This window comes from Fistularia commersonii, chromosome 15, assembly GCF_037954325.1.
Source record: "Fistularia commersonii isolate RoL2024-O1a breed Wild chromosome 15, RoL_Fcom_v1.0, whole genome shotgun sequence".
Classification (NCBI taxonomy): domain Eukaryota; kingdom Metazoa; phylum Chordata; class Actinopteri; order Syngnathiformes; family Fistulariidae; genus Fistularia; species Fistularia commersonii.
This window is the reverse complement of record NC_141298.1, coordinates 5,599,128-5,620,518: the sequence shown is the minus strand read 5'-3', so window position 1 is coordinate 5,620,518 and position 21,391 is coordinate 5,599,128. Positions and strand designations below refer to the sequence as shown.

General features: G+C 38.5%; 1 protein-coding gene across 3 annotated transcripts in view; it reads left to right on the top strand.

Annotated features, from left to right (window-relative positions):
* The window catches only part of rragd (ras-related GTP binding D), a 39,629-nt gene extending 25,317 nt beyond the window's left edge, over positions 1–14,312 (top strand). For all 3 annotated transcript variants that reach the window (XM_086160891.1, XM_086160889.1, XM_086160890.1), the window contains one exon: positions 9,700–14,312. In XM_086160891.1, the coding sequence (XP_086017017.1) occupies positions 9,700–9,715 (16 nt within the window). In that variant the 3' untranslated portion in view covers positions 9,716–14,312. The remainder of the gene's footprint in view (positions 1–9,699) is intronic.
* The last annotated feature ends 7,079 nt before the right edge of the window (positions 14,313–21,391 follow it).

The following is a 21,391-nucleotide window of genomic DNA, read 5'->3' as shown; positions in this document are numbered from 1 at the left end:
TTTTGGCTGTCTCGACAACACTCTGCTCTACCTCTGCACATATGTGCCTAAAAATTTCAGGAATGTACACAAACTACAGCTCATTCTGTTACTGCTAATCAACAGGGAAACATTTCTTTTCCCTCCCAGTTAACTCCACCACCAACATTATAGCTACTGCTACAAATATAGCAGAATAACAAAAACTCCAAGATGTTCCTGGTAACCAGTGGTCCAGGTCTCCTTAGATTTTGGCGACATGCTGTTTTAGCCACTTCTCGAAAGTGCAATCTTTCTCACAGATGATAATGGGTTTGACAGATCTGTTGAAGAAATTATGTGGTTGTGATATCAGATCTTATTAGTATATTTATGTCAATTGCTGGGCTATATTTTTATCAACACAGTGTTGTTTTGGTTTTTTTTTTTAGGAAGGCTTGGATGTGTGGGGTGTCTTAAAATTTGCTTAATATCTGACTTTTTTTCATATGCTGTGTGGAATGTCACGTCTTCATTTGTCAGGTGAATATCTCTAAAAACAAAGTATGATATTGTGAAGCTAGTTAGACATAAGTAGAACCATGGCTTACAAACACCCCTAATCACGAACAATATGTCCATGAACAGAGTTTGAGATCTAATTTTGAATCGAGTTGCAAACAACGTCAGTGCATGAACATACAAACAAACAAACTCGCAGGCTTTCTGCATTTTGGCAACGTGCATGGTACTCTGCATAGTTTGCATCTTCATCATTGTGTTGTTCTGGTATAACGCTTTTTTCCTGTAAGTTAGACCTCATTATGACTCCCAACCAGTTAAGAGTGCTAGTTCTAGTAGTAAGTAGTAAGGAAGTCATAAGTAATAGCTAAACATGTGACCGTGTACGTGATGCAGATCTCGACAAGCACTAGGACATGGCTAAATCAACCATCTGAACAATCCTGAAGAACAAAAATATGTTAAAGACAGCTAATCTGGCTGAAGGGGTGACTACATTAATGAACCAAAGGTCGTAGTATTAGAATAGTTATGGTTAGTTTAGATTGATAAAAACAGCTCACTGGAGATGGTGGTTGCGAAGGTGTCATGCAAGAAGTGCTGGCGAGAAGAGCAAGAGGAGAAAGAACATTAGAAACACCGTAATAATTTAGGTTACCTTAATTCCTTTCTCTTTTTTTTCTGCCATAAATCAAACTATAAAAAAATTCAAAATAGTGCAGTATATTTTTGGGGCTGGAGAAAGTTTGATCAGTGGGATTTATATTAATTTCAATGGGAAAAATTGATTTGGTTGGCAGAGTCAAAGAATAAAGGAAGAAGTAAAGGCAGAACTGTGCAAACTCTAAATGGGCACGTCAGATTTTGGAAATTCAATCTAGAAACTTGCAAACACTGTATCTCATAAAGAATTGTTTTTATTTTATGTGTTTAAAATTGTTTCTTTATCCCAACTGTCTTTAGTTGAGAAGCTGCATTCACCTTGAATTAGCTGCCAGTCGATCACAGGGCCTCTTGCAGAGACAAACAACCTTAACGTTTCGAATTCACGTCTGCGGAATTAAGGCCAATTAACCTCCTGACTCTGAGGAAACCAGAGAACCTGGAGGGAACCAAAAAAGTCTAAGGAGAGAATATGCAAACTCCACACAGAAATACCCCCTGTCGAATTCTAACCAGGGACTTCACTCACAATCCATTTCTCTTCCTATCAGTGTCATGACAGTGCACCTTAAAACCTGCCCCTAAGCTGAGGCCTTGCTAACGTTCCACCTGGTCCCATGGACACACAGCATATACACTGTCCTTCTCTGCATCATGTCAATTAACTCTAGCTTTGTCCTCATCCCAGTATTCAAAGTTCCCAGTCGCTGTCCCAGACTCTTGCCCTTGCACTTCTCTCTCTGCTTCTGAACATGCCGTCCTCCCTTCCTTTGTCAACCTACAGTGCCCATTTTCCATTGGTACCCAGTAGGCCATCGGCACCACTGGCTCTGCTTGTTAACCTGGGCCTCGACCAATCTGGTATGAAATTTATAGGTTCAATTTGGATGTTTGGTTTTTGCTTTCATTGTTTTACATTGGATTGCCTTCCTTGCGAAACCCACTGTTCAATAAGACACTGGGTTGTGCCCCCTGAGGCAGCATTTAATTGAAATTTCACACAATGTAGGAAAACAGTTATTCACTCAGTGATGTAAAAGATGGAGTTTGAAAGAGCTGGAAATGTGGCATTCTAATTCTCTTCACAGCACATCCGTTAAAATCAGATTCACATCACTGAAAATTTCGGCGAAAAAAAAAGAAAAACAATTTTCCTAAAACCTCTATAGTTTTGAAATTTTAAAGACAGGAATAATTTAGGAAATGGCTTGAAATCACAGGTAAAGCATGAAAAGTGTACAGGGATGAAATATAGAATTTTGGTGATTTTTTTGTCATTCTGACAAAGGTGATATTCTCTTAATGCTGCTCGGTCAGTCTCCTGTTGACATGCAAGGAGACAACGCCAGTTAAAAAGTTATGGCCTCATATTTCTTAGTTTGTTTCTACACCACGTCACAAATGGATGGTTTTAAAACTTAATTTGCTGTTGAATCCTTAATAGCCGTCATGAGAGGAGGGGAATACTCAGTGCTGCTCATCACCATGAAAAAAATAGCTGTCATAATTATGGTTTACTTTCATCCCTTAATTATGGAAGGGAGGTAACTTTGTTTTCTAAATTCTCACGTGTGCAAGTACAGAATGACAGCTTTTTATAGACGTTTGTTTATTCATTAAGCCATTTTGCGCAAATTAAGACACAAAATATACGATTGGAACACTTTTTTTTTTCCTTTTTTGATAGTGAATGTATCTCAATCTTTTTAAAGAAATCAAAAGTTAATCCATGCATTTACAATTACTTTGGTCTTTATATTTTTTATATTGTGTGAGATATAAATTTTTTGAAATTATCAGTCCTGACTAAAATCATTGTCATTTGTCGTGGATTGAGAAAAGTAATGGCGTGATATATTTTTACACGACCATTCACTGAAACAGCTATTGCTGATAGTTTTAGACCTACTGTCTGACAGAATTATAGAGAATTATAGATATTGCAATGGTGCCAATGGGTGCTTGTGTTTGTATGACCAGCATTGGTTTTGGAGAAGAATTAAGTTTCATAACAAAGAAGGGTGAAGTACAGGAAACAGAGGATCATGTGTGCACATTTCCATATGGTGCAACTTTTTGTGAAGCATTCATGGGCTACAATTGAGTTTGCGGGTGGGGCAGAGGGTCAGAGACACAATGAGTTGTTTGCGGTCTTTACTGCTACACATTTATGAAGACACCAGCTGAAAGCCAGGACCTGCATAATGTATTTCTGGTACTTTTCTGTATGTAAATAACCAAAATGTCTGTCAAGAGGGTAAAAGAAAGTAATCCTACTCTTAAGCGCTTCTTACCAAGGGGAGGAAGGGGAAGAGTAGAGAAACCGGCTGCGCAGTAGGTGTGGTGTACATTGTTGGCTCTGTTGATCAATACTGAGGGACAAAAGCCCATCAGGATAAAGGTCACTCAGTAAAGTCTTTGAGATGCTAATTAATCCCAAGAACATGTATGCTTGGCAAACTCTCTGCATTTCAAGATATATGCAGGCAGTGAGCAAAAACCTACAGCTGAGCAATTAGAAGGTGTGTGTGGGGGTGTGTGGGTATGGGGGAGGGGGATTCTTGACACATTTAAACAGGATTCCAACCAGAACAAAACATCTTAATGATTCATTCCTAAGGGAGGATGACACTGGTGCTTTTCAAACAATCATCAATCAGATCTCTTCAGTTATTTTAGCAGGCAGACATTGGTGTATTAATATACTATAATTTACCACAGGGGCTATTCACAATAGCGCACTCAGTTTTTTCCCTGTGTACTGCAGTCACAGTGGTTATTTTGGATCCTATCTATCATTTTCGTACACTGGGCTGTAAGCATCAGTTCAATATCTTGTCCAGGCTGATGTGAAGGCGTAACATTAAGACGTAATACCACAATGTGAGATAGCATATATTACCTCTAAAATGTATTTCTGTGTGCAGCTCTCTCTAATATACTTAGAAGAGTCTGAGATATTACAAATTATCTTTCAAAATGTCATAGTTTCTAGTAATGGAAAATGGACACACCACAAAATGTTGACACAGCTTTTTACTTATTTTGGTCTCAAGAATGATTCTACTTTAGTTTAGTGATCCAGATGAGGAAATTTAGAATTAGCATTGTAAAATATTACTATTTGAGACTACTTGACGTCTTTTTGTACACTTGCTATTCTTCTTCTTTCAGCTTTTCCCTTCAGGGGTAGCCACAGCGAATCAATTTTCTCCATCTGACCCTATTCTCTGTATCCTCCTCTCTCACACTAACTACCTTCATATCCTCTCTCACTATGTCCATAAATCTTCTCTTTGGTCTTCCTCGAGACCTCTTGCCTGGCAGCTCCAATTCCAGCATCAGTCAACCAATATATTCTCTTTCCCTCCTCTGTACATGACAGAACCATCTCACTCTGGCTTCTCTGACCTTCTCTTCAAAACATCTAACATGTGCTGTTCCTCTGAGACTCATTCCTGATCCTATCCATCCTGGTCACTCCCAAAGAGAACCTCAACATCTTCACATCTGCAACCTCTAGTTCTGCCTCCTGTCTTTTCGTCATTGTAAAGGTTTCTAGGCCGTACATCATTGCTGGTCTCACCACAGTCACACCTTTCCTTTTATTCTGGCCGATAGTCTTCTGTCACATAGTACCCCTGACACTTTTCACCACCCATTCCAACCTGCTTGGACCCGTTTCTTCACCACTTGCTATATCAAGTGATATTTGGTTGAATATCTATAGTTACATTACACAATGCAGCCTCAGGGTGTCACTGGCTAGTGTCTCCCTGAGCCGGTCCCAAGCTCAGATAAATGCAGAGGGTTGCGTCAGGAAGGGCATCTGCCGTAAAAGTTTTGCCAAAACCAAACATGCGAATCAACCATAAGAACCAGATCATACCAGATCGGTCGAGGCCCGGGTTAACAATGACCGCCATCGGTACTGATGACCTACGGGGAACAAATGGAAATTGGGCTATTGTAGGTAAATGAAGGAGAGAAGGAAGGCCTGTTCGGAAGCAGAGAGAGAGGAGTAAAGGCAAGAGTCTGGGACATAGAGTAGGGAGTCTTGAATATTGACTGGAAAAGGTAGGGAGTGGGACCAGGAGACCAGGTGGAAAGGTAGTAAGGCTAGAAGCTCAGGAGCAGGATTTAAGTTGTACTATCATGGCACTGACAAGTAGAGAAATGGAGTAGGAGTTATCTTGAGGGAGGAGTTTGTTAGGAACGTTCTGGAGGTGAAAAGAATATCAGATAGACGTTTGAGTCTGAAACTGGAAATTGAAAGTGTGATGCTCAGTGTTATTAGTGGCTATGCCCTGCAGGTGGGATGTGAGTTTGAAGAGAAAGAGAAGTTCTGGAATGAGCTAAATGAAGTGATGCAGAATATCCCCAAAGATGAGAGATTAGTAATTGGTGCAGACTTCAATGGACATGTTTGTGAAGGCAATAGAGGGGATGAAGGGTGGGGGATGAAGGAGGGGGGGATGAAGAAGTGTCATCCTACAAACCACCATCCTTTGCTGTCTGGCTATGCTCTCACCTACAACTACTTTGCAGTCCTCTCTTTCAGGTTACCTCGTCTACACAAGATGTACCGTATTTTCGGCACCATAAGGTGCACCGGAGTATAAGGCGCACTTCAATGAATGGCCTATTTAAAAAAAAAAAAAAAAAATCATATATAAGCTGCACTGCATTATAAAGCCATATAATAGCAGCTGCAGTAGTGGCTAGGGTTGCGTTACGCATCCTCGAAATGGAACTGCGCCAAAGGGAATGTCAACAAAACAGTCAGATAAGTCAGTCAAACTTTATTAATAGAATACAAACCAACGTTCTGAAAACTGTTCACTCCCAAAACAAGTTAGTGCATTCACTATACGGTTCATAAGTACCGGTAGCTCTTACTGGTATTTGGGCCTCCGTCGTTGAAAACAATGTATCTTCAACTCAATTTCAAAGCTCAGAACAAAGCGCTTCATAAAACAAGAGCACCAAGAAGGACTGCCTCTAAATTCATTGATGTTCATGTTGCCAGCTAGCGCTGTTTCCTTCATTGGAATAGTGACTGTAGAGACGCTTCTACTTGCTGCTCTCTGTTCAATAACCCACTGTTCAAGTTTGTCCTCTTAACTGTAGCCATCTCGCTTTGTTCCCTCAGAAACTCTGTTTATTGATTTGTTAATGTTGAATTCTCTCACTGCTGCTCTATTCGCATGTTCTACGGCGTGACTGATCGCATTGAGTTTAAAGTCTGCGTCGTAAGCGTGTCTTGAAATGTGCCATTTTCTTTATACACACACAAGTGGTGTGGGACCACTCCATTACGGTTTTTACCGCTGCAACTTCAGCGACACGCCCAAACACAGGCACACACACACGCAAATGAAAATGCACAATATGTGCTGTCATGTAATCCAGCATGTACCGCGCGCTACTTCTTCTACGGGAGAAAATGGAGTCGGCAGCTGCTTCCGCAATATTCCACTGTCTGTTTTTGAGAAGATTAAAGGCTTTTAGGTGCTCCTTATAGTGCAGAAAATACGGTAGTCCTCTTGCGTGCTCCTACCTCCGCTCTTATAAGTTACCCTATGTTCCCGTCTTTTCCGGACAAAAAGTGTTCACTAAAGCCATTTCCATCCTTTTTGCAAAATCTACCACCATCTGTCCCTGTGCGTTCATATTCTGTATACCATTTCGTCCCATCACTTCTTCATCCCCTCTATTGCCTGCACCAACATGCCACTTGAAGTCTGCACCAATTACCGCTCTCTCATTTCTGGGGATATTCTGCATCACTTCATCCAGCCCATTCCAGAACTTCTCGTCCTTAAAATCACATCCCACCTTCGGGGCATAGCCACTATCAACATTGAGCATCTTCTTCTCCTTTTGGCTTCTCCCTTCAGGGGTTGCCACAGCGAATCGACCTTCTCCATCTAACCGTATTCGCTGTATCCTCCTCTTTCACACCAACTACCTTCATATCCTACTGACAACATTGAGCATTACACTTTCAAATGCCAGTTTCAGACTCTTGCTATCATGGTACTGACAAGAAGAGAAATGGAGTAGGAGTTATCTTGAAGGACGAGTTTGTTCTGGAGGTGAAAAGAATGTCAGATAGACTTATAACTTGAAGCCTGCTCCTAAGCGTCTGAATATCGGGACTATGACAGGAAAAGTTAAACTCCCTCCCCTCAGTCCCAGACTCTTGCCTTACCTCTTCTCTCTCTGCTTCCGAGCATGCCTCTCCTTCTTTGCCCTAACAGTTGCCCAGTTTCCATTGGTACCCTGTAGGTCATCGGTCAGAGCAGCGGTTGTTGTTAACCCGTGCCTCGACCAATCTAGTATGACCTGGTTTGATTCGCATGCTGTGTTTTGGCAAAAGTTTTACGCTGGATGCCCTTCCTGATGCAACCCTCTGCATTTATCCGGGCTTCCATGCTGCCTGTACGGCACTTAATGAGTTTGATCTTAATTTACTGTGTGTATTTGAATTACAGTTGCTTTTTCTTCCTTTATGAGAAGTTTAGCACAGTTTTGTTCACTATTCTTTTGAGTCTCAGAAGTCTATCTGCTTTATGTTGCTTGGTAACAAGTAGAGAATAATGCTCAGTGTCTGATGGAGGAAGTCTTTTTTACTCTTTAAATAGTCCCCATGGAGATGATCAACTGTTCAGCTTCACATCTAAGGATAAATGTTTCTGCAAAAGGCTTAAATATCACAAAGATAAAAGGGGAGAGTGCTGAGCTCCACCGAGGTCATTTGTACTACCTTTCTATTCTCTGCAAACCTCCAACTAAAAACATTATTTCGTGACATGTAATGTACTGAAATCCGTGACATATTTCAGAAAAGCCATAAAACTGCCTCTTCTTAAAAGCTAGCTTAAAACAATAAAATGTACCAGGCATCTTGTCTTGTTATAAAATAACAGTTTAACAGCCAGTATATTTTTGCTATTTGAACAAGCCTCATTTTGTACTTATCTATATGTATTTTAGGAAATTATCAATCATTTGATTTTTTTTTTTTTTTTTTTTTTATGTTAAAGGCGTCTTAATAAAACCTAGTAGCACTTCTTCCTAACTATATCCAATTCAGTGCAAATGATCTCCAAATGTAGAGTGATACTGCTTTAAGTAATATTCCTAAAACATTTTCGAGACTCTGAGGATATTGGGTCAGTGCTGAACAAAAAGTGACCATCTGAAGGTCGGTATTGTTTTGCACCTCTTCTGACTTTTAAATTTCCGATTGTGATTTGTGATTGTCATTTATACACCTACGCTGACAGTATTAAAGCAATGAAAAAAGAGATAAGGATCGTAAGTATGCAAGTACAAAGATGGATAGATTTTCTTTTTATTATATTGAAAATGTCCTCCAGTAAGTCCTTTGTGACTCATTGGCAAAACATTTGGACTATTATTGGTGACAAGACTTTAGAGTGAGTGGGGAGTTTTGTGTTTTTCTTTCTCTGCATAAGAAAATTTTCCCTACTTACCGAATAATTTCACGTTTGAAAAACATCTGAATCAAAGTAGATATGAGTAGCAACCAGAGAATTTTGCACACTTCCAGCTGAATTGTGTGCATCCATCTAACTCCCCTAGCATGACCTGAATTGCATGCCACATTTTCACTGGTAACTTTAACCTAGCCATTGTCTCAGCATGTCCTCCACAGTTGTCTTGAAAGCACCACTGCAGTGTTTCTTACGAGTGGAAAATGAAGTTATTAACCATCTAACAGCAGAGCGTCCCTTGTAATCAATAAACCAGGCGTTCCCTGCTTTGAATATTGAATGACTAGCTGGCCCGACAAGATGACAGCAGTTGCCAGTTTGTTATGATACTAAGCATATTTAGGCACTTGACGATGACAGCTTTAATAGGCAGCACGATAACAGCAAGCTAACTTAATAGGGGCAATCCCTAATAATCCTGCTTATCTTATGCTAGAAATAAATAAATACATTGGCCACTCCGTCCTGTTTGTAAGTTTGGCTTGCACAGAAAAAGACATTGCATTATTTTTTCTTATTTTTAAAATCAAAGACATATTGACATTCTGGTAATTCTTCAGGTTGGAGATTCTAGACACAACAAGTATGGATAGCATATTACAGCTGACTTAGTAGTTGCAGTGAAGATTTGTGATCATCCCATTGTCCATGCCCCAATACAAAATCACTGATGATGAGTAATATTACCGGTACTTACTTAAATGCACTTTTAGATATCATGGTGAATATAAATGACAGAAGAAAGACTTTAGCAAATAGCCACACGGCGATAAATTCAAACACACGTTTTCATTGACAAAACAGGAAAATGTATCAGTTGAATTATTGTGTTCATAAATACAGATTCAGGATATGAGTAAAATTTTCCCACTTGCTCCAGCATAATATGAATCCTGTAGGTTCACATTCTCTTTATTATCCATGTAGCATTGCCGAGTGTATTTTCTTAAACTGCCAATTTCCCCTCTAGGGATTAATAAAGTCATCTGTATCTCTATCCAACCTCTAATTGTATTGTCTCTATATTTTGCAGGATTGATCGACTATAACTTCCACTGCTTCAAGAAAGCAATCCAGGAGGTTTTTGATGTTCGAGTAAAAGTTCAGCAGAATCGTAAACTCCTCAGCCAGCGGAGGTGCAGCAAGCTGACTGTGATCAATGGATTGCTCAGCAACCCCCACTGAGAGGCAGTGATACCATGTTAGTCAAATGAATTGGCCTTTTTATATGTGATGACTGGTTTTATTTTATTCCCTTAATTAATCCAAGAGTTTTTGTAGACCTGATGGGCTGGATTTGGGTAACGATCTGCGTAACTTGAGTAGCCGATGCATTGCCGAGCACCTCATCTCTCATTAGTCCCTGGAGGCGCTTGCTCATGGAAAAGTGACAGTACCAATTTTACCCTTAGCCTCACCAAGTCATCCTGTGGTGCAATCCCGATCCTACGCAGCTGAGGGAACCACAATTTATTTTTTTATAAGGGTTCAAAATACTTGGAATTCACTTGAGTAACTTAATTTTGGAGGCTACGACTCCATTGAAAAGGATTAGGCCAAAACAACAAGGATTAAAAACATACACAGGGACTTTTTTTATAAATATAAGCCTATATACATTTTTTTTAGCCATGTTAGACAAACGAAAAGTAAATAGAATGACCAAATTGGGATTTAAGGCTTTATGGGCAGTTTACAATCTAAGAAAGAAAGGATCTATAGGAAGAATGCTTTTGAAATTCATTATATTCTTTAATTAATATAAATATCTTATATTAACAATAGATATAGTTTGATGTATAATGTTGTCAATGATGTACAGTTCATGTGCTTTTATAGTTTAGACAGCATTGGTCACAAAATCAGAGTTTCTGCTCAAAAGGATGTTTTATGTTACTGGGATTATGGTCTGGATGGGTTTTGGATTAAAACTCAGGGGCTAATTTATATATTGTCGGTTGTGACATGATGTCATTTACACAAATTACTTGCCACTAAATTGTTATTATATGCTTATATTCTGCTTAGACTTTTTATTGATTGATTTATAAAATTTGTCACCAGCAACATTTATTCTAAAGAAAAATATAAACATTACATCATGTGTATACATTGCTTATCCATCACATTCCCTTGTACTCTGCTGTGAAGTACAAGGTTATTCTGCTGTGTGGCATTGTATCTTTACGTGACCTTAGCGAACTCCGAAAACCTCTGATAGTTTGTATTACAAAGGCAAAGGTTAGAATATCCAAACGAATGTACACATTTGATTTCTTGTTTTATCATGTTGTTTGTTTATATATTATGTTTTATCTTTTTTTTTTCCCCTCATATGCAATTAGTATTTCATATCCATCACTCTTGTCCAGTGAAGTGTTGCACACCTTTTCGAAGTTCCTACAAATCAGCCAAAGCAAAGTTAAATCAAATACAACTTCAACTTCTCACCTGCCTGCATAACCAATCAACAACTTCTCAGTTTAGGCTCCATCAGACCATGTAGAAGTCATGATGGGATGTCATTTACAGAGGGTAACAGCCTGATTCTCATGCTACACAGATTATATTATTACTTTCTTTTTTTTTTTTTTCAAAAAATACCTTAAGTTTGAGACAAAGTTAATTCATATGCCACATGCACACCTGATTTTTCCACACCATCTTTTGAATTTTTATGCATTTTGCTTTTATTGATGCAAGTATTGGCCCTTAACAAATGTATACAGGAAGATGTTTCGGTCTGCCTTTTAACAATATCCGGGTATTACATGCAGGTATTTTTATACACACATGGACTTGCCTTGGTTGGAGTTGACTCCTACCCCCAATAAGCTACATGATAATAAATAAACGAATATATGAGACTCAACAGTCTTAGGTAGAATTTCGGAGGTACTTGATATAAGGCCCCGAATATGAGTTTTCCTCACAGTACAGGCATATGTTTAACATAGACAAAATTACTCTTGCCTTCAATCGCATACTTAGTGTGATGGTCCTTCATTGTAAAGTTCCTTTTTTAGCTGGAAACCAGAATACTGAGCTCCAGCTAAGGCACTCTGAAGCATATCACTTCAAAAAAGGAGTATAATCTTGTGGTTTATAGCATTTAGAGCCAATGTGTTCATACAGCAGAAACATTTTTTGTTTTGTTTTACACATTTGTTAAGAGAGTATATGCGACTCTTATTAGAAGACAATGGAAGCAACAAAGCGATATGTTGAATGGATACGTTTTAAGACTGGTTTGAAGTCTCTCTTTATATGACAATTCGGCACCTGATAGAGAGATACTTAGCAGAAAAGTGAGAATGAGCTTAAGAAGGCTTATTCACCTGTTCAAAATGGTTTGTCTATGTGTTGTGCACACACGCAGGCATGTGCGTGCGCCTGCGTGTGTGCTTAGCATGCGCATGTGTAGTAAAATAGTGACAGTGATACTTGTGCACTTGAAAACCATCAAGCGTTTTCATTGATCATTCGAATCTCAGCTTTACTGCTGTGAAGAACTGCCGTTTGAACTTGCATGGATTTTGCTCAGCAAATTGGAATCTTAGAGCTTGTTTAGTCAAATGTCATGAGATAAACCACCCAAAATAGAACCTGCAGTTCTTCACCGGGTCTAGCAGACATCTTTAAAGGTAATGTCCTGTTTGCTTATGTATCAGAATCACCCCTATGCCATTTGTGATGTTAGCAATGAGCTTTCCTTATTAGGCCCACCAAGCCCTGAAACCACCGGCTCAAAGGTATTGAAGTAACAATTTGCGGCTCTCGCTCTCTCTCTCTCTCTTGCACACACACACACACACACACGCAAACAGGTATATCCTCTTAAATACATCCTTGTCAGAGTGCAAAGAGATGGTAATAAAAATAGAATAGTCCGTCATTGACACTGCGATGCACCAAAATGTTTTTCTGCTCTGGAAGACGCTCAGACTGTCACAAAAGTGGAACATATGTTTCAGGTTTATCTAAATTAATTGAAGGTTTTTTTTTTCCAGTCACAGTATCTTGCCCCCATGTTTTTGCTTGAAATTGCTTGTTCCCACATGTTCCTGAAAAAGGAACTTGATGTCTCGGGTGAATCATTTTATGTGTTGAAGGGGTGAATAGTTTCAGGAGGCAGATCACAACTTCAATTTCATTAATTGAAAAACAGTAGATCAAGCAAAACAGCCGGCTGATTGGAAACACAACCTAAAAAACAATAATCTTTTTCACGAAGGGCTCCAAGTCACCCGAGAGGAAATGGCTTTCTATATAATTAAAATGAGGATGCAATGATTATCTCTTATCATGGGGTAAAGGGATCACCATCTAAAAGAATACAGCAAGTACTGTTCAGTACACCGTACCAAAATAATGTGGAAAAAAAGGAACATTTACCGCAATTATCTAATTTGGCATTTTGGTGGTACAACGTCATAATCGGACAATCGGACAAAAAAACAATATACACATAGAAAACAGAAAAAGTAGCGTGGAATAGTGGCTTTTTCAATTTTTTCCATTAATATTTCTGGAAAAAAAAATACACAAATAGGAAAAAAAAAGTTGTTACTGCATGGTAATTATGTAGTGCTGCACAATCAGAATCAGAAATACTTTATTGATCCCAGAGGAAATTTTATTACAAGGCAAATTATCATGAAGGAAAAATTTACATCAGTGAAGTACATTTGTTCGTTATCTATACCGCTAAACCGATCTAAACTGACACTATTTCTGTCTCTGTGTATGTCACTATTAAAATTTTCAAACACTTCTAATTTATGAACTTAATTTCCACAGTTTAGCTGATGTATATAATGTTTTTCGTCAACAACTTTAACGTGTCTCTTGTAATTATAAAATTACTGTGAAGAAACATTACGTGAGGCACGCAGTAACGGTGCCTCGTGGTAGGGGGCCCTGGTTATCCCAGGGATCCTTCTTACTTCTCGGTTGCTGAATAATATAATTAGCAAGAAGAAGCTAGGTGGATCTCATTGAGCTGTATAGCTCACAAACGGTAAGGGATGAATGTAAATCTCCTGGGCAGCTTCTTAACTTTTTGGCCCAGAAGAATATCCTTCAAACTGTTCCTGACGCAACAAAGTTGCTCCGGCTGGTGGTCATTGTCGAGAACGACTGGATCGGTGAAGCGGTCATTCTCGACACAGACTCAAAACGGAACAGGACCGATCAAGGACGACTGTCTTCACTGGCAGCGATTTCCATTGAGACAAAGAGACTTTTAAAACTGAAGAAAGATAAGGAACACTTCAACAAGCAAGTTATCGATGCTTTTCTTCAGAAGGAGCGGCGCATGGACTTAATTTATAAGTGAAGGTAAGAGATAATAGCTTTTTTTTTTCTATGCTACAGTTTGTATATGTAAAGAATGCTGATGTTATATTATAAACAAAACATGTCAACTGCTGCCAATAAAATGGTGGATAAGCTACCCTGTAGGGTTTATATGTTTGTAAATCTGACCAGCCATAAAACTTACCGCACATCCAGATTTAGCATAGCTGGATTCCAGCTATGGTAATTCTGGAACAAGCACCTGTAACCTAAATTCTAAATCAAAAGTGTTTGGTACTTGTTAAAGAAAAAAAAACTGAGGCATAAGAAATTACGTCGGAGCACAGAGTGAGAACTTATGAAACCACAGGCCATTTGTGAGCTTGGAGGTTGCCTCAGTCGATGACTGGCGAATCTTGAGTGGGAGCCCAACCATAAGCATTCTATCACGAATGTCCTCCGAAATTGATCTGTAGTCCAAGCAGGATTCTGGAATCACGTCCTGATAAAAGACTAACTTTACAATGTAGCCGAAATAAACAATTTCCAAAGGTGTTTCCTCCGCTGGCCGTGGCTGAGCCATCTATGCGTGTTTTGGTTGTTCATTAGTATTTTTTAAACCATAAACACTGAGTGCTGTCATTGCCCCAGTATAAGTAATTTCCCAAGAGATTTGGGATTTTTTTTTCTGATGATTGTTTGTGTTTTTGAGACAGTGAGTCACTTGATGCTGTTTTTTGAGTATTCAAAGTCAAAAGTGATGAGAGTTTTATAAAGGATTTTTCCATTCACTTTGGTGTATTCAAGGCTTCTGGTAAACTTTGTTGATGTTTTAATATGAGTAGCAAAAAAAAAAAAAAAATTCTATTTTTCAAAGTGATCAATTGGGCAACCGTGATGATTTTGCATTTAGATTTTGTTTTCTTCTATAAAAAAAAAAAGCTTTTTGAGAAATTTTAGCTCAGCATGTATTTTTTGTGCTTTTAATACACAAAAAAGTAACAAACATTCAACATCAGAAAGCGAATACCTGCCCAGCTTGCAAAACTAACAACAGAGAAGTATTAAATTTCCGACAACAATGTTTGAGTTCATCGAAAATTGTTTGCACGTAACAATAAGCTATGTCTTTCAGTATATTCCTTGGGGAGCAACAAATTCCCCTCACAGTTAAATCAAGAGGATATGAAAAAAACATTCATTCAGTAATTTCCGCTAAAGCGCAGGGAGCCGTGTGAGTGTTCATCCAGTGTTCACACTCTAACATTGTGTCGGACAATTACCAGAGAAATGGTTGTCTCCTCTTTCACAATCACCAGTAATTATCTAATTCTATTATCCTGCCCCACTAAGAAAAGGTAGCTTCTCTGAAACAACCTGTTAAATATGCACGACATGGTTGTTGGCTTCCTCTTATGCCATTCATGTAGTACACTTAATGTAGTATTTGAGTTAATTCCAATCCATGTACAGCATCAACTTGATGTCTCCAGCTGTTATCTAAAGCCTAATAGCTCTCTGGCTGCAACTGGGATGGGCAGTGACTAAAATGTACTTTTGATGGATATAATCTTTCAAACTTTAATGGTTTTTCAAAATGCAGTGGCACAATTAAATATACTAAGTAAAAAAAATACATAAGAGCATGTACGGCTATCGGGAATAAGAAAAGGCAGACTAAAAGTCATTATCTTGAAGGATTTGCTCCTTTTTGATGGGGTCAATGAAAGGCCCCTTTAAACCTCTGCGCATTTCATTTAATTTGATTAAATTTAATTTAACCTCAACAGCTGTAGTCTATTGAGGACAATTTTAAAATCCTACGTTACTTGTTTCAATGATTAATAGCAATTTTAATGCAGAAATAGAGAGAGAGATGCATATATTTATATCACTAGTTAACACTGGAACTGATAAAGTAGCAGATAGACATAACTAATATAAGTAAGTGATGGTCCTTATATTTATTTTATATATTGTATATATTTTTTTGGCTTTATACCTTTCAAATTTGGATAATTAATTTTAGTTTGGTTACATTTTTTGGATAATTTCTTTTCTGGATTTAAGAATTCAGTAGGCAGAAGCAATAGGCTCATTGGCAGAGACAGAGGGAACAGATAAGAAGAGATTGCCACTTTCAAAGAAAGATAAAGGAGACCGAGACATACCTGACAGATGGCGATGTTTCTGAAGATGAAAAATGAAAGAGAATAAAAGCTCAAACTCATTTGAAAAAAACAGTGAAGGATTGTTAAAAGGTTAGAGAAACTAGACTGAATCACCACTCATCACAAAGAGATGAGCACGGTGATTGAAGTTGACAGCAAAAGTGATACCTTACCTAGTTAGAGTCAGACATGTAAGGCAAAGACACTCAAACAAGTCAGACCTGCTTTGGTCTTTTCTTTTTTTAAGTGTTTGTGAAGAACTTTAAATGATTCATATTTACAGCCTGAATTATTAAATAATTTCACCCCCATCTATGGTTGCTATTTACCATGGATATGCTTTGGTTAATTTATGTATTTTTTTGTAATTTAACTTTAGTTATTTGCAGTTCTATGTTGGTCCAACCTGTAGACCAAGGTAATACCAGGCTGACTCAGAGTTTAGACTTAATGTTCCCTCTTGTGCTTTATTTCAGGAAATAGCTATGAGACAGCTTTTGTTATTTTTGAGGTTTTACTTTTTTTTTTTTTCTTTCAGCGCAAAGCCCCCCCCCCCCCCCCTCCCCCTGCAGTTTTAACAGTAGCATATTGCAAAAATACCAAATGCTTTACCTAGATGACCTTCTGATGAATCCTCTCCTTGTTGTTTTCACCAGTCTTTCACCCTGGTTCCACAATTCAGGTGTTTCTTTGAGGCCTCAAAAAAAACCAACTTATATTTTCTTCCTTTCAGTCTTTCTTTAACATACAAAATTACTTACTTTGTTATTCCTTTGTTTTTGGATCCTTGAAATTGTGTTTCACAGACTTTGTTCTTTTGTTTGTTATTTTGCTGTTCATTTGTTTGTGCGTATATTAATTGAGCAAAACCTCACAAACGTGAGCAAACAGATCCAAGCATTTTTCATAAAAGTTGCCAGTTCAACTCAAACAGATCTGCTATCAGCTCACGTTGCATGCGTCTTGCATGCAGGATTTATTTTATTGTTTTCATTCTTATTGCTTTGCCCAAGAATAATCAAAGAGAAAAATATGAAAATATTCACGTTGTGTTGACTGTTACTTGAACACAGAGAACAACAGGAGTTTCTGCTAGGGAGCCAGACACCAAAGGGTTTAGAAGTTCTAGAATAATGTGCTTCTATATATGAACAATTCTTTGTCTACTCCTGACAAACACAGTGTTTTGTCAGCAACCGATCAATACTGCTGTTTGCTAAAGAGGATGTTTGAGTAATGAAACGATTATAAAAAAAACTTTATCAGCTCATAAATGAAAAAGTGCATTGACATTGGAGACAAAGTGACTTGACAGGGGTTGGAAATAGCTTTACTGCTGTGCACAGATAAGGACCAGACTTGGCTCAAAGCACATGTTTTCAAATCGGGAGAGGAGGCGCTCCCCAGGGAAGTACCAAAACCTGTCGGGGAAAGCAAAGCAAATGGAAAAAAAATATATATTATAGGAGTTATATAAAGAAAATTATGTTGGACGCACTCAAGAGAACTCATATTTACGCTCAACTTAGATATAGTTGTTTTGTGAAGATGTTATTCGTTGTTCATTTGTTTGAGCTTTTTTCGCTCATTAAACGGGCCTCTGCTGCTCCCGAGGACTATTCAGTCATTTTAGTTTGTCTATGCGGGTTCATAAATGAGATTAAAAATAGGTTATTATCTTTTTCCATGTAGGTTTCCACTCGATTCGACGGGATGGTAAAATAAGACTGACAGACATAGCTTTAATAATGATAATAATGATAATGCTCAATTACATAGCAGCATTCTTGTTGCATTTCTGTCGATCAATGTTGATATGTTCTCTTTCGAAAACATTCACGGAGGAATGTGAATAAATCAGTTTGTTGTTGTTTTTTTCCTCTCATACAGAATTGGCAAAAAATGGGTCCAATAGTCACTCTGCCAGCTATGGAGCGAAAATATGAGAGGCTGTGTCCCTTTTGGTTTTATTTACATTACACTGTGCAGGGTGCCTTGAACTGTGCAAGCCACAGCCCAAATATTTAGTATGAATATCGGTCTATCGGCTTGCTATCCTTTCAATAAGTTATTCCTCCAGCTGATGTCTGTTATTTTTTTGTTTTGTTTTTTCCAAATCTTCTAATGCAAGCCAACTTTGTTTAAGAAAGGGTTAAAAATAGCCTAAAATAAGTAAGAAGAAAGTTTGTTTCTCCTTTGCACCATATTCAAAAAACTATAAAAACCAAGAAGCTACCGTTCAAGGGGTCAAGGAGCTGCATAGAAGTGGGTGGAGCCACGGCTGTGGCACAACCAGACAGTTATTAATCCTTTGTATGACCACACATTCATAATATGTGCAAGTGAAGAGAAAAGGTCCCTTTTAAGAAAAGACTGCTTCAAATTGAAGCATAAAAACAGCAATTTCCTGGTAGAGCAGTTTTTGTCCTCCTTGAGTTGTCTGAGTGAAAAATGAAAATCTGATCAGGATGAAAATCTTCTGGTTGTTGTGGATGCATGCAGGATGCAAACTGCAAGCAGTATTTCCTCAAAGAAAGATGAGACAGAAGCTCAAGATTTGTTTTCATATTTAAAGTTCTGTTATTTGGTAACAATTGTGGAGGAAAACTGATACATTATTAATGTTTATTACTGCTATAGCTAGAAATTTGTAAAAACATACTACAACGGGATACTACTACTACCATCAGATTGCTTTTTTTGTATATTTAGCTAGTAAAAAAAAGCCCTTTTTGTTCATTAGTCTAAAAGACACAACAACAAAAGCTGAAAAGGTTTATTGTATCAGTGCAATAATTCTATCTTTTATCAAAGGGACCGGAACAAAACCGCAGCACAATGGCTGGTCTCGGCAAGTAAATGGTTATTAGGAGTGTGTTGAAACGTTGCTTCTTGCAGTTGCAACGGATTACAAAGCGGTCTTCAAGCCAAGGTTATTGGGGAGCCTTGAACACCAACAAGAAAGCAATCATGTTCTCTGGGAAAAGTGTGCACAACATCTAACAACAGTTTGAAAATAAAACAAACTCACCCTGTGTTTGACGTGACCCTGCAAATGCAGACATGAGTGTATCATTTGTATAGCATGTATAAAAAGCAGAGAAGTATTCCCTGACTCTTGTATTTCAACTGTAACATATCATTTTGCCTGTAACAGTGGGATGAGCTCTGCCAAAGTTCTTGAATGGATTTTGAAATTTGACAACTTGTCCGTTTTAAAGTGTGTGTGTGTGTGTGTGTGTGTGTGTGTGTGTGTGTGTGTGTGTGTGTGTGTGTGTGTGTGTGTGTGTGTGTGTGTGTGTGTGTCCTCCACCCCTCTCTGTGTTCCCTGTGTGTGCACGCTCATGCCAGTTCCGAGGATTGCATAACAGCTGCTGGTGGCTGTCGTCTGCACCACCATGTGTTACATAAGACAATTTGATGTTCAGAGTTATAATCCGGCCTGTGTTGCCTGAGCGAGCACCATCTGGGATTTCCAGCTTGTCCTGGTACTGAGCTCAGAGCTGTCTCTCATGGACCACACACACATACTCATACACACACAGAAAACACGCAGGTCAGAGTGTCCCGTTGATTAATGCTGTGGCCCATGAGCAGCGTGTTAGAAATGTCACTGTGGATATTTTAGTATGCTGACCTCAGCATTCTGCCTCTCCCAAATATTTGTGTATCTCCAGGCTCTGTGCGCTGCCAGCAGGGCGGCGGGCTCACGCTGTGCCCCACTTCCACACATTTTTAGCAAGTTAAGAGTGTGTCCACTCTGGATAAGTGCCGGAGGTATGTCGACTCTAAACACTAGTAAAATGAGAAGTGCACGGATCTACAATGACCAAAATGCTTTTTGCCTTTTACTGGCAGTTCAGTAAAAGTCTGTATGTGTGTGCATGTGTGTGTGCATTTAGTGGTGTGAAAAAGGTCCTGCATCTGAAATTTGTTTTTCCAACATTCGTTCCTATTTGGAACCTTTTTAAATGCTAATTGAAATTCTGCACGTTTCATGTGTTATTGCAGAAACTACCATCCCCAAATCTAACAAGTAATGTATGACAATGATTTTCTATCATCATGCAATATTGTATTTATCTGAAAAAGAGACTGGGCAGACATACCAGCCACAGTGATGTGTCTGTTGACATAAAAAGATGTAATCTGACTTTAAATTAAGTAGGGTGTGTGATGTGTGTTCATGTTTATGCATGTGTGTGCGTCTCTGCCAGGGAAGCACTGATATGTATCCTGAATCCTGAAGAGTTCAGTGTAAAAAGAGGAGACACTGGTGTCAAGCGCAAAAGGATGTTCATTTTAAAGCTCAAATACACTGAAAATTTAATAGCATAATTGATGTAAATATTACAACTCCCTATCAGATGTATATTTTGTAATTAGATTTTTTTAACAATGCTCCCAGATAAATTAATAACATCGAAAAAAATGTCAGAGGGATTTAAAAAACTGGCTTTGTGATTTTTTTTTTAATCTTTTTATTTTGATATCAGCCCGGCACAATTGATGGCAGCTACACATTCAGTCTCCCTGGTGCAGATGGTCTGAGTCTCACCCATCAACTGTTGGACAAACTTCTGTGAAATACCCCTCATACAAATGAATGTGCTGAAAATACAATGCATTTGCATTTTTTCCTGGAATCTTTGTGTAATATTCCAGTGATGATTAAAAGCTCTTTGCAAAAGACAATTATGGCTAAAGTGAAGCTGTTCCTCGCTCTGTCCCCTCTTTTGAATTGTAGAAAACATCTTAAAACATCCCGAGCTGTCCACTTAAGAATAGGAAGTTAATTATATTGAAGCAAAACCCAGATACTCTGACCGTAGAAAATGGGCCTTATAAAAATACCAACTGCGCAGGTGCATCCTGAGAAGACATCTGTGATCTGAGAGATGAAAAAGAGTGAAAAATCCACCAACAGCATATGAGCATCACCTCTGACAACCAGCCAGTCGGCTGGTGCACGCCATGGGAGGCGATGTGTGTGAACTCACCGGGGTGTCGAGGTTGCTGACAGAAAAATGAATGTTTTGAAGCTTGACAGTCACACATCTCTGTATATACACACGGACACATACACATTCACACATATATGCAACTATGTAGTTGTGCATCCTGATTGGGACCTGTTATCTGGGCCACAGGCTACATCACTTGACATAAACAGCATCCTGGGATGTGGCAGCTCACTTGAAATTAATACATTAAATCCACCAAATTTAATTCTCTTAATGCTGTTTCAGTGACAGA